Source organism: Ceratotherium simum, chromosome 7 (assembly GCF_057802395.1).
Source record: "Ceratotherium simum simum isolate JZ-2026a chromosome 7, ASM5780239v1, whole genome shotgun sequence".
Taxonomy (NCBI): Eukaryota; Metazoa; Chordata; class Mammalia; order Perissodactyla; family Rhinocerotidae; genus Ceratotherium; species Ceratotherium simum.
Window position 1 is genome coordinate 43965049 of NC_141906.1, and position 13828 is coordinate 43978876.

The 13828-nt window shown below is 37.4% G+C and overlaps 1 protein-coding gene across 1 annotated transcript in view; it reads left to right on the plus strand.

Annotated features, from left to right (window-relative positions):
* The first annotated feature begins 594 nt into the window (after positions 1 to 594).
* Positions 595 to 13828, plus strand: part of FOLH1 (folate hydrolase 1) — a 53341-nt gene continuing 40107 nt past the window's right edge. Inside the window, exons 1-3 of the mRNA XM_087433571.1 lie at positions 595 to 841; positions 3072 to 3180; positions 7576 to 7762. Coding sequence (XP_087289697.1) covers positions 724 to 841; positions 3072 to 3180; positions 7576 to 7762 — 414 coding nt within the window. The 5' untranslated portion in view covers positions 595 to 723. The remainder of the gene's footprint in view (positions 842 to 3071; positions 3181 to 7575; positions 7763 to 13828) is intronic.

The following is a 13828-nucleotide window of genomic DNA, read 5'->3' on the forward strand; positions in this document are numbered from 1 at the left end:
CAATGATATGAAGAGAAAGCACAGGTGGCAATTCAATTGATGCCAGCTCCTCCTTAACTACCCGAAACAGCGCCAGAACTGAACACCACCTTTTTACACCTGACTTTACTCATTATAGTGCTATAAAGCATTCCATAGGATTTTAGAGCTGAAAAAAGTTCTTGAGAGATGACTTAGTCTAGTCTACCAAGTAGCCTGGAGCCGTATGTCTTTTCGTAGGCACACGAAAGAGGAGCGTTGTATTGAATTACGCAGAAAATCCTTAGTTTTCTTTTTGCTTGTCAGATTTTGGTCTGGGATTGGAGAAGGGAGAGTAGCTCCCTCCTTCCTTCCTTCCCTCCTTTCTTCTCTCTTTCCTTCCCTTCCTTCCTTCTTCTCTCCCTTCCTTCCTCCCTCCTTCCCCGACTCTTTTCTTCCTTCCTTTCATTTTAAATAAGCAAGAGCTAGACATTTTCAACATAAACTTTTTTTTTAAGCGCCTCCCCAAAGGGGCCGGGTTTTCTGCTTCAGTCGACTGGAGTTGCCTCCCTCTCGCCGGGATTGGTTGAGTAGGCACAAGTACTTTTAGGGCGGAGAAACTGGACCCCGGGGCTGGGAGTGGATTGTCGCCTGCAGTCGCGGATCAGCAGGGCAGAAGCGGGAGGCAGCCTTTGCCCTGCGGCGAGGCCGCAGCGGGGCCGCAGCAGAGGGCAGATCCAGGAGGCCCCGCCGGCCGGCGCCGAGATGTGGAACCCCCTCCACGAAACCGACTCGACCTTTGTCGCGTGGCGCCGCCCGCGCTGGCTGTGCGCCGGGGCGCTGGTGCTGGCCGCCGGCCTCTTTATCCTCGGCTTCCTCTTCGGTAGGGGCGCCTCGCCGCACGCAGCCCGGAGCCTACCCAGTTACTTGTCTCCCCTGGGGCGGTGATTTGGGTTGCGGGAATATGGGGATGAGTCCGCGAGTGTGAGACAGAGGCTGGGGGGGGCGGTGCACGGTTGCGTTCTGGAAAAGCTAGTGTAGGACAGGGTCACCTAGGGTAGGGAGTAGGACGGAGAGACGCTGAAACTGAACTTACACGTTCCACGCGCTCGAGCCCTGCGAGAAATCGGTACGTTTTAGGACGAGCGGCCGATCTCTGGGGCAGGTGAACCAGCTGGTCCAAGGAGCTTTGCGGGAGATGACCTTACCTGTTTGCAGTCTTGAATTGTGTGCCTGAGGCTGCTTCGTGTATACAGTGGGTAGAAGTCAGGGCTTTGCTGCGGGAGAGCCCGTTTCTCTCGTTCTTTCGTCTTTGGGAGTACCTAGTAGAGAACATTTGAGAACTGGCTGATATTATTGCCAGCGCTCTGAACAGATCTTTACCAGCGGGTCTTCTGCGTTGTCCCCTGTGTACTGATTTGCAGACTTAACCCAACTCTGAAAAACCAGGGGGCAGCACTGGCAAGCTCAGATTCTTTTAAATTCTAATTTTACTCTGCCACTTCATGGCCTTGAACTGATTATTGAGTCTCTCTTAGCCTATTTCCCAATCTTTATGATGATAATATCTGCAATTTATTGGGAATAGTAAATGAAATAGCATCTAAAGTCCCAGCACAGTATTGAGGTGTTGGCATGTTTCTTTATTCCTTCTTGATGAGAAGATGCTGCTCCTCATTGGGCTTTAGTGACAGGAGTAACCTAATATATTGCTACATAGTTCACCCCTGCTCTGAATTCTGGATCCTCTTTCAGGGATTTAGAAGACCAGGGCATAGACAGCTGAGTTGACTCAAAATCAGTCTCTTCTTGCTGTGTGACCTTGGGATCGTGAAAAGCCACACTCTGCTCATAACTAACATGTGGATGTTAGTAACCTCCTAAGGTTGTTGTGGGGCTTAACTGAAATAAGTACTCAATATGGACACATTTCAAATTCAATTTCAATTTTCTTAACTGTAAAAATGGGAAGTAGACTTGGCAAGGCTGGCGTGGGATTAAAATCTTCTGCGTCTCTTAAAAGCATTTCATGCTTCCTAGTATTGCCCTCATGCCCATCCTTGTATTCACTGCTCAGTAGCTGACACAGAATAGGTTCTTTATTAATGTTTGCTTGTTTTTTCCCTAGGATTGTCTGCTCTCGCCTCCCCCACAGGCCTCCCTCCTCTTCATTGTGCTCATTTTTCAGATCTCAATTCAAGCATCTCGTCCTCAGCCCTGATCCCACACTCTAATCCAAGTCTCTTTGTTTTATGTACAGGTGGAACTGTATTTCCAGTTGCTTCCAATCATTTATTTCAATATGCATATGTGTATGTGATTAATAACTAGAAAGCTCCATGAATGCTAGCTGGGTGCTGATTTGGGTAACCATTTTATGCCCAGATCATAGCCTTTCTCTAAATAAACCCTGTAATGATGCCCCATTTCCTTCAGATTAAAAGCTCACTACAAGGGCTAACGGCGCTGTGTCATGTGGCTTCCCATTGCCTCTGGCTTCTCTGGGCACTGGATATCTTGCAGAGATGTTAATTGTAGTTTCACTGTAGCTTTCCAAAGTTGAACCCAAGCCTACTTCAACTGGAAACATGAAATCTTGGCACATTTTGTTTTAGTTTCAGAAGCAGAACAAATTAGAAGTCTGCACTTCCTTCAACTCTTTGGAATAATTTATGTACTAGAAATATATTCATAATTTATTCATTATAAACATTTACTAAAAGGTTATTCTGGGTCAGCACAGGAGCAGTCACTGGGGATAGAAGCTTTAAGGAGAAGGAAGGTAGATTTCCTTTTTGCCTTAATTTTCAAGAGATCTTGTTTATCCCCATTAGTTGAAACAGATTTAATTTCAGTGCTGATTTCCTCATAAAACATTTCTTAGAATAATAGCAGTTAGCTTTTAAAACATGTGATTGATTTGCAATTTAAAAGTCTATTTGCATGATTTTTTTCCGGTGAAAGTAGGCATGAGAAATTAAATGTTAGAAGATCTGAGTTAATGCTGGAGGTCATTGATAATTTGTGTTTTACATATGATAGATACAATAAAAGAAAATAAAGTCCTGTCTATGAGCTCATATCTCATTTCCATATTTGTGTGTATTTTATAGGATGGTTTATAAAATCCTCCAATGAACCTACTAACATCGTTCCACAGCATAATGTGAAGAAGGCATTTTTGGATGAATTGAAAGCAGAGAACATCAGAAAGTTCTTATAGTAAGCATATACTTGAAAGTTTACATGGATAATTTGTTGGAAAATTTTATTATTCTGTTTAGAAGTTTTGACCTAATATTTTATATGTAGGAACTGACTTTAAAAAAAATTTTATTTGTTCAAGATCTTCTATCACATTTCATCTGGGGAGGATTATACTTTCAGCTGAACTTCACCATTGTAGACATTTTAGAGCAGGAGTCAGCAAACGTTTTCAGCCTTTGCAGGCCAGCTGATCTCTCTCACAACTACTCAGCTCTGCTATTATAGCATAAAAGAAGCAACAAAAAATACATAAACAAGTGAGGGTGCCAATTCTGATAAAACTTTATGGGCACTGAAATTTGAATTTCATATAATTGATATGTCACAAAATATTATTCTTACTTTGTTTTTTCTTGACGTATTTAAATGTAATAACCATTTTTAGTTAGGCTGTACAAAAATAGGAAGTGAGCTGGATTTGGTCAGTAGACATAGTTTGCTGACTCCTGTTTTGGAGGAAGGTAGTACATCTTAGTCAAAAGAACAGACTTGGACTTTGAAGTCAAGACAGACAAGTTTAAATTCCATCTTTGCCCACTGATAGTAAAGTAACTTTGAGTGAATACTTATTCTTCCTGAGCTCTCATTTCCACACCTATAAAATGGAGATAATGATATTGTGATAACGATGAAATTAGAGACCGTATACATGACATAGTTTAAAAACTAGCTCCCTATTTCCTGAAATAGCTATCTCTAGGGTAGAGCAAAAAAGGTAGTTGAGTAAATATAAAAAGTATTTGCAAAGCAGCTACAAATAAAACACTTGTATAGAATTATGTATAGTTGATTAGAATACTTGGCTTTTTCAAAGCATGAAGTCCCTTTTTCATTTTGTTTTTTAGGTTTTTTTTTACAAATTAGCTTAGTGTGTATGTCCAAAAATACCTGAAGTCCCTGATAGTGATTGAAACATTCCTTAGTGAAAACAAGTTATAATTTTATATTAAAGACAGTTACAGATAGATAGATAAATGGATAAATATACACACAATCATATAAATACATAGGTCTATATTAATTGCAATAGAATTAAAACTATGAATAAAAATTTGCTAGGGCACCTCCCCAGCTTTGGAAGTGCCTTTTCAAGTGAGAGACCTTGAAGTTTAAACTTTATGGAAATCCGTCCTCTGCCCCTTGTACTTCTTTCATTATAATTAGGTATAACAGATATAATAAAAGTGGAGGTTTGGCAAGATATAATCCTCATTCATAGACAGAGCTGCTGTCCCTGCTTTCTTCTTCCTTCCCTAACTGTGACTTGGACTGATCAGCAAAGAAGAAATATGAATGCCTTCCTTTATTTCTCTTTCTGGACCCTTGAGGAAGTTTGAGCAGTCAGCTTTTTGCTTATTCTCCATGGTTCTGACCGAGCTCCTCTAACTGTTCAGAACTCGAGGATGTCCACCATTAACACACAAAAGAAAGAGTTTAAGAGAACCCCGACTCATCTCTCCAAGGACCACAGAATGTCCAGAAGCCTCCTGGATTCTCCAGATTTCCCGTTTGCTCTTTGTTCATCAGAGAGCTTTAAATCTAAATATACCCGTGGGTCAGGGGTCATTAAAGCCTCGGATCTTCCATCTTGTCCCCCTCTAAAGCCCTTTGCTCTGCTGCTAAAAATCCTCAATACTTGTAAGTTATCTGCCTCTCGATCATGGATGGGAGGATTACCTAGGGGTGCCTTTTCTGTCTTCCTTGGAGTGCAGAGTCCTCTTATGTTTTCCCTTCTGTTTTGTAAACACCTAGTTAGATTCTCAGATCTGTTCACTATTTTGCAACTTTTTAGAGGGACTTTGCTTCTCCACCCTGTTTTGAGAGACAAGAATATTTTAGAAAAGTGTTTTAGACCTCTGGTCTCAGAATTTCAGCGATCTGCATTTGAAAGCCAGTTCCACATTTTACCAGCTGCCTTGAAGTCATCTAACTTCTGCGAGCATTGTTCCTTCCTTTGTAAACCAGATGCAGTGTGTTAAAACAGGAACACTAATAGCGCCCTTTATTAATTGGGACAATGTGATGATATTTGGACCATGTTTAAACTTTTCTTGTCAGATAGAGATATATGAGCCAACTTTTTAATACAAGTTGTTGGCTATTTTGGATAATTTGTAAATTCTTCCTTTTTTGCAAAAACAATTTGATATTCTAGTAGGATCAACAAATTACTTGTGACAGACTTCTTACTTGATTAAAACACAACAAATTAAGAACTGCTGTTTAGGGGCCAGCCCGGTGCGCGTGCTCAGCTGCGGTAGCCCAGGGTTCGCCCGTTCGGATCCCGAGCACGCACCAACGCACCACTTGTTAAGCCATGCTTTGGCGGCGTCCCATACAAAGTAGAGGAAGATGGGCACGGATGTTAGCCCAGGGCCAGTCTTCCTCAGCAAGAAAGAGGAGGATTGGCATTGGATGTTAGCTCAGGGCTGGTCTTCCTCAAAAAAAAAAAAAAAGAAAAAAAGAAAAAGAACTGCTGTTTAATACCAGTTATCTAACTGAGCCTCAAATCTTTGTGAAGGAGTGAGGTAGCAATATTCTCCCTATGTACCGATGAGAAACTTAAGACATGGCCAGGATTATACAAGTTAGTGATAAAACCTATAACATACCACCTATATGATTTTATGACAATTAATTTATCTATCATTGGAAACAGATCTTTTTTCCTACTCATCTTTTTCAGGATCAGCTTTGCTCCAAATGAGTGAATCCTAGCCCTGATCATCTCACACTGTTGTATCCTAGTTGATATAACAAAACTCTTATAAGGAATTTCACTCATAATAACAAAGTCTGATAATGATCTCTTCTTTTTTTTCTTTTTATTTGGTGAGCAGGTTCAAGACTTCCACAGCACCTCTTCTTGCATGTAGGGACAGAGATATAGCTGTTATTTCAGGAAATAAGTAATAATAAATAAATAATAAAATAAATAAATAAAATAAATAAATAATAAATAATAGTATTATCTGCATCCACTTTACTTATGTTACGGTTTGTGATTTGTGTAATATAGAAGAAAATGGCAACATTGGCTGTTTTTCTGTTTTCTCTGCAGGTATACATTGATGAAAGGATAGATAGACTCCTTAGTGGCCTCTTAAAATTTTGTTCTTTTTGTTATTATATTTTGCAAATATACATTAGAAATCCTATGTAAGGTATTAAGCCCCTAAAACTTTACTGAACGAGAACTTTAATACTATTTTTGTAAATACAATTTAAACAATTTTAACATAATTATAAAATTAAATTAATCATAAGAATTTCCTTTTTTTAAAAAATTGAGTTATTTTCCTTGGTAGTTAATTTTCCAAATCAAAAATTAGATACACAATAAAATTAAACATTTGAAATTGGGATCATCCATAGTCATGTTGCCTGTTAGTTTCCTTAAAATCACTGTAAGGATGGACGTGTGTTGATTTTAGAAAAACCTGTGTATTTAGAACCAGAAATTCCTGAGGTTCAAGAAGTTTATGATCCAGAAATAAATAAATGTCTTTTCATGATACATGGTCCTTTGTCATATGAATCTTTTTTTCTTTAAGGGGTTTAAATCGAAAATAACCAATGAGCTGAATCTTCAGGGAAACAACAAATTTTCAGGAAGGAGAAATTTAAAACAAACAAACAAAAACACCAGTATCTAGATATTAAATGAGAGATTAGTCTACTCATGAAAATATTTCTGGTAGCCAAAATTTTGCCCACATAGTTTATTTGTTAAAGATATTCCTGGTCAGACTATTTCTCATCATTGATTTTAAGTGTATCACTATGCATGAAGGATGGAGTACAAGAGATCCAGTCTGAGCTTGTAAAAATATGTTCAAATTATTCCTTAATGAAGATACTTTATAATTGATTCTTAATCAAAAGATTTCTCACTTAGCTATAACTTTCAGTAGTTAAAAATGAATGTAATTATCAGTAATTCTTGGCATGTCACAGCTTGGTCTTTTGAATGAAAATATTTTTTTCTCTCTCAAATATATTTTACACAGTGAAATAAACAGATAATTCCATGAAAGTTCCAAGATGCATGGGTCTTAAGAAAGAATATAACACTTTGCTCATCTACTATATAGGGAGACATTCGCAGGATTGTACATGACAGTTCTCTACAAAGATCACTTTTTCTCTTGAATGAGTACAAAGAGAGCGTGAAAACTTCAAAAAACACTTTGAAAATCCATTTGATGCAATAATAGTACCACTTTGCTTTCTTAATGTATCACATTTCAAAGTATCTTTTTTATGCAAATCTGCCTTATTTGGTTGTTGATTTGGGATAAAGGCTGACTAAACATTAATTTCTAACCACTTTCAATTTTTGTTCACCAGTAATTTTACACGAATACCGCATTTAGCAGGAACAGAACAAAACTTTCAGCTTGCAAAGCAAATTCAATCCCAGTGGAAAGAATTTGGCCTGGATTCTGTTGAGTTAGCCCATTATGACGTCCTGTTGTCCTACCCAAATGAGACTCATCCCAACTACATCTCAATAATTGATGGAGACGGAAAGGAGGTAAAAAAGATAAGAAAGTAAACTCCCCCATCTGTTCTTTTCAAATACCTGCTATGAAAGAATGCCCTGTACCATCTTCAATTATTGATAAAATCAATATTATTGAAACTTGTGAATGATGCCTTTAATATCTCATTGCCAGCTTTCTTATGATGTTTGAGTTTAAGGTGATGTTGGAAAGATTCTGAGAAATTAATGCTTGATGACAGTTTCTATTTTCTATTTTTTAGTATTGCACACTAATATAAAATATGTTAGTAAACTTCCAACCAACTGAAATGCATACTTTTTTTTAATAGGTAATAGTAACCACTGTTTACTAAGCATTTCATAGGTTACTTGAAATATGGTACTAAATGCTATTGTATTATCTTTTTTTTTTATTGAGGTGATGTTAGTTTATAACATTACATAGGTTTCAGGTGTACAGCATTATAATTTAACATCTGTATATACCACAACGTGCTCACCACCAAAAGTGTATTTTCCATCCATCATTATATATTTGACCTCTTTCATCCATTTCTCCTGCACACCACCCCCTTCCCCGCTGATAACCCCCCAATCTGTTGTGTACTTCTATGAGTTGTTTTTGTTTTGTTTGTTCATTTGTTTTTTATGTTCCACATATGAATGAAACCATAAAGTATTTGTCTTTCTCCATCAGACTTATTTCACTTAGCATAATACCTTCAAGGTCTATACAATGGATATATTTTTGAATAGGTTCAGATTATAAAAGATACTGCATAGGTTTGAGGTTGCTAGGAAATTCAGAGAGACAGTGTGCTGTTTCAGCCAGCAGTTTTTCATTGATACTTAACGATTATGTCTCATATGATCAGGGGTTCAGCTCTGTGCTCAGAACTTGGATGTGGGCATTTGAAGAGGAAGAGAGTTTGGAGAGAAAGTCTATAGAATGATATCTAGTCTGAAGAATTTACAATCTTGTTTGCAAGTTAGGGCACATACTTGAAAAAGAGAAGATAATACAAGTAATTGAGATATTTCTTATCATGATATATATTCAATATGAAAGCTCATAAAATATAACTCACATATTCCTTCCTATTTATCATACCTTACTTTTAGAGCTACCATATCTAACTAAAGTAGCCCCTTTCAATCTAGACAGCTTTTTCAGTCCTCTTGTTAGCTGAGCCTCTAAATTGTGTACAACTTCAATGTCCCGCTTCATCAGTGAACTGAAAATGTCATGTGACTTAAATATATACAAATTTTAAAAAATTTTCAAAATATGTCAATGACCTCCTTATTGATTAATGAATCAGTCTCTTAATGGTTAATATGTTATGTTTTGCAGTCAGTGATATAATTCCATGCTAAATTTCCTAATATGATTTGAAACTTTCCATATTAACTACTATTTTAAATTATGGTAGCTAATAGTTTCTTTTTACAATATTAAACTATTTCAAAATTTAAAAAGTATTTTTGAAAAAGGTATGAGAAATGGCCACTATTCAGCATATCGTCCCATAACATCAACTAACTAAGTGGTGGCATATCTGTATAATTCGGTACTAAGGGGTCTTTAGAAGGATGTTTAGGACAATTATCTAATGACATAATAAAATATTGATTATGTTAAAAAATATATATATACTTAAACCTCTGTCTTGATCTGTCAAATTTGGGGATTATCTACGTACAATGAGGAAAATAGCAAGCTTTCACTTCTCTTCTTTTTTCCTTCTTTACCTCCCAATTTTGACTGTACCTTTGCTTTTATTATTCCACTTCATTGTTTGTTTTTGCCATTACAAGCATTTATTAAATTCTTAAAGCCTGCCACATATTATAAACGTATCATGTAGAAGCTTCATTTTGGAGATTTCCTGAATGAGTTAGCTGCCTCTTTTGGGTTCCTAGACCAATTTCTAATGTGTGTGTGGTGGCGTTTTCTCCACACATTCAACAAGCATTTCTCAGACACCAGTTGAGTGTCCTATAATTCAACTCAATTCTGATGCTCTTTACCCAGAGATAGTGTCAGATTCCACAGGTTAAGTGCTCAGCTCCACAAGACTGCCCCCGCTTCTTTCAGATGCCAGTCTCAAGCCCAGGTTTATTACCTGTACTTCTGACCTACGTGCTATAAATCAGAGGTTCCCACGGTCCTCTCCTTCGGCTTGATTAATTTGCTAGAGTTGCTCACAGAACTCAGAGAAACATTTTATTCACTAGATTACTAATTTATTACAAAGGATATTAAAGGATGCAAATCAACAGCCAGATGAAGAGATGATAGGGCAAGGTATGTGGGAAGGGGCAAGAAGCTTCCATGCCCTCTCTAGGCACGCCACTCTCCCAGCACCTCCATGTGTTCACCAGCCTGGAAGCTCTCCAAGCCCGGTCCTTTTAGGTTATTATGGAGGCTTCATTACATAGGCATGATTGATTAAATCATTGACCATTAGCAATTGATTCAACCTCCAGTTCCTCTCCCCTCGCTGGAGGATTGGGAGGTGGGACTGAATGTTCCTCTAATAACATGGTTCTTTTGGCAGCCAGCCCCCACCCTTAGGTCCAGTCCAAAAGTCACTTTATTAATGTAACAAGAAACACCTTTATCATTCTCCTCACTTAGGAAATTCCGAGGGTTTTAGGAGCTCAGTGCCAGAAATGAGGACAAAGACCACAGATGTATTTCTGATTATAAATCATAACATCACACTGCCTAAAGCTTTTTAATATTTTAAAAGTTATGTTGTTAGTTCATTTCCATTTTTATTTTTATCCAAGTTACACCTGCACATGAAGAACCACATAGTTCTCCAAAGTGCCTTGCTTCTCCCCAGTTCCCCCTTCCCTGAGGCAATCACCACTCATCCATGAGTTGATTCTCTTGATATTTACCTCTTTCTTTAAATAACATGCTTTTGTTGCTTGTGTTTCCAATTCAGGCATTATCTTTTGAAATAGTGACAATTTAGCTCTATTTTCATCCCTCTGTCCCAACTTACAGATGCTCTCTTACTGTTTCCCCATCTCTCAGTGTAGTTGAATGATTGTGATTATTCATAGCTGAGCTATGTGGTAAACTGTCAACTTTTACTCTCCTGCACAACACAGACAAGTTCCTCCTCCCACAGGCAACAAATATGATTAGTGTTTTGTAATTTCTACCAGAAATACTTTAAATATATGCAGACATTATTTTACCTTTGTTTATGTAGAGATAACATAACATATAGATTGAATTATATGTTGCCTTTTTTATGTCACAAAAAGTTGTCCATGTAAATAGTCAATAATCAGTCTATACATCAAAATTGAGGTGAGTTTATTATATGAGCCAGTTTGAGAACCATAGCCTGGGAGAAGCAACCTCCACCAGGGAACGAAGCACTCCAGAGAAGCAAGGTGTACAGCATGAGTGTATATCATTTGGAACAACAAACATCAAATATAGCAGGATCATCTTTTTTTTACTACAGTCACAAGATGTTTTGCTAGCACAGCAGGTCAGTGGTAATAAGACGAACACAGCAGGTCATTTGACCTTTAGTTTCTGAGAATAAATACCTATCTTTAAAGAAATGCTAATATGGGAAGAGGCATACATCCCTATCTTTAAAAGCAGCATTCTTTGCCTTGGGATATTGTAGATGTTTAAAGCAGATGTACAGTGCATGCTTGACAGGCCACGTCAGGCCATTCTGGACAAACAAGGACAGGCCGAATCAGTTTTAAACCAACGTGGCTACCTCATACACTTCAATATATATTAACTTTTCTTACTGCTTTTCATTTTGTTACTGTGCAAAAGGGCACAATCTGCTTGCCACAAGACCAAAGCCGATCCGTCAAGAGACAAGATGGTGGTAGAGAAAAGGCTTTTATTAAGCATTCAGCTAGCTGATTGGAAGATGGTGGACTAGTGTCCTAAAGAACCATCTTAAAGGGTATAGAATCTTGAAGCAGTTATATAGGGCTAGTGGGCTACAGAGGAGGGGGTCAGGCATGTTGATCCCCTGGGGTTGTAGACTGGGAGTCGCCACTCCAGACCTTTCAGCTGTAATTGATGATGGGTACCAGTATAGAATTTCTGTCTGGGGGTCATTACATTCCTAAGGAAGTTATCGTCTTATCACAGCTGGGAGGTACATATGCAAGCAGGGGCCATAAAACCTACAGAGCATGTATATCTCCCGGAGGATGCATGTCCAGCTGGGTTAGTTAATCAGAGGTCATTCAAAGTTACAATATGGCTTCCTTTCTCTAATATGGCTTCCCTTATGTCAACCTTGTGTTGAGTCAGTATCAATTTATTCATCAAAGTAATAGAAAATTATAAACCGAAATTGTCTTAGTTATACTCAGAATACATAATTTGAGGCTACAGTAGTGAATTTTGGAAAGCGAGCAATATTCAGTGGTATATAGTCTACCTTTGATAAAGTCACCCAAAAAAGTCATTTCTTTGACCTTAAAGAACTTCTCCTAGTTGTTAGAATAACTCATAAACTTGCTTTAAAAATCCACTGGCTCGGTGGTACTGTAAAATTGAAGATTATCCTTAAAGGCAAATCGAATGAGACCAGCTTGAGTCCTCTGTTGGCTGAAGGACTTGCTGATGTACTGACTTTGCTTCTAGGTGGATTTTTATTGCACTTTAGTATAGTTTCTCTTATAATCTTTCCCAGTGATTCAGATGAGTTTGTACCCTATGTGGATCACAGAAAAATTATGGGAAATGTGGATGGGGTGGGGGTTTTTGGAGGGTAGTAGATTTGGTTATCAGCCTCTGGAGAGGTAGAATGTTGGTGCTCTAGTTAGTACGATATGTCAGCCCAGATTCACCCCCCATCTCCCATCAACCTTTGTTCTACTGCACTGGCCAGGACCAATAGCATAATGTTGAAAAGAAGTAGTGATAGCAAGTATCCTTAACTTGAAGGCAATGTTTTTAATGTTTCACCATTAATTTTGATATTTGCTGTAACCCTTATTAAGTTATGTTAATTCACTTCCTTTCCAAGTTTACTAACACTTTTTGTTTGGATTTATGTTGAATTTGTTCAACACTTTTTTGGGAGGAGGGATTTTTGTTTGAGATGAGCATGTCATTTTTCTTTTTCATAATGATAATTATATTAAATGATATTCTAATATGAGACTAATCTTACATTTTTGGAATTTGTAACATTAGTCAGTATTAGAGTTTTAAATTTATATATCCATATATATTCAGTTTGTATTCATAGCACTTTTGTCCTATATTTTTGCAATTCGCTTGTTGGGTTATAATTCCAGATTATACTTGCCTTATAAAATGAGTTGAATTTTTAATATTCTCTGTAATAGATTGTGTTATATTTAAATGATCTTTTCCTTTAAACTTTCAGACTCAGAGGAAAACCACTTGGTCTTGATGTTTTGTTTTGTGGGCGACTTTAAATTACTGATTTAATTTCTTGATTGTTATAGGATTATTTTGATTTAAAAAATGCATTCTGGGCCGGCCCTGTGGCTTGGCGGTTAAGTGCGCGCGCTGCGATGCTGGCGGCCCGGGTTCGGATCCCGGGTGCGCATCGAGGCACCACTTCTCCGTTCATCCTGAGGCCGAGTCCCGCATACAGCAACTAGAAGGATGTGCAGCTACGACATACAACTATCCACTGGGGCTTTGGGGGGAAAAAATAAAATAAATAAAAAATCTTTAAAAAAAAAAAAAAAAAAAAAAAAAAATAAATAAATAAATAAAAAATGCATTCTTATGTCAGTTTTCATAAGTTTTTTTAAAATACATTTTCCATTTTATCTAAGTTTTCAATTATTGCCATAGTTCTTCCTAGTATTTTCTTATTATCTTTTTGAATCAGTGCAGCATCTGTAGATATGCCTCTTTTTTCACTCCTTGTATTATTTATTTATACTTTCCCGACATTTTTCTTTTTTGATCTTGACAGAGATATGTCAATTTTACTAGTATTTTCAAAGAATAAACTTTCAGCTTTGGCAATCAATCTTTTCTTATATATCTTTATGTTTCATTAAGTCTGTTCTTACTTTATAATTTCCTCTTTTACCTTCCTGGTG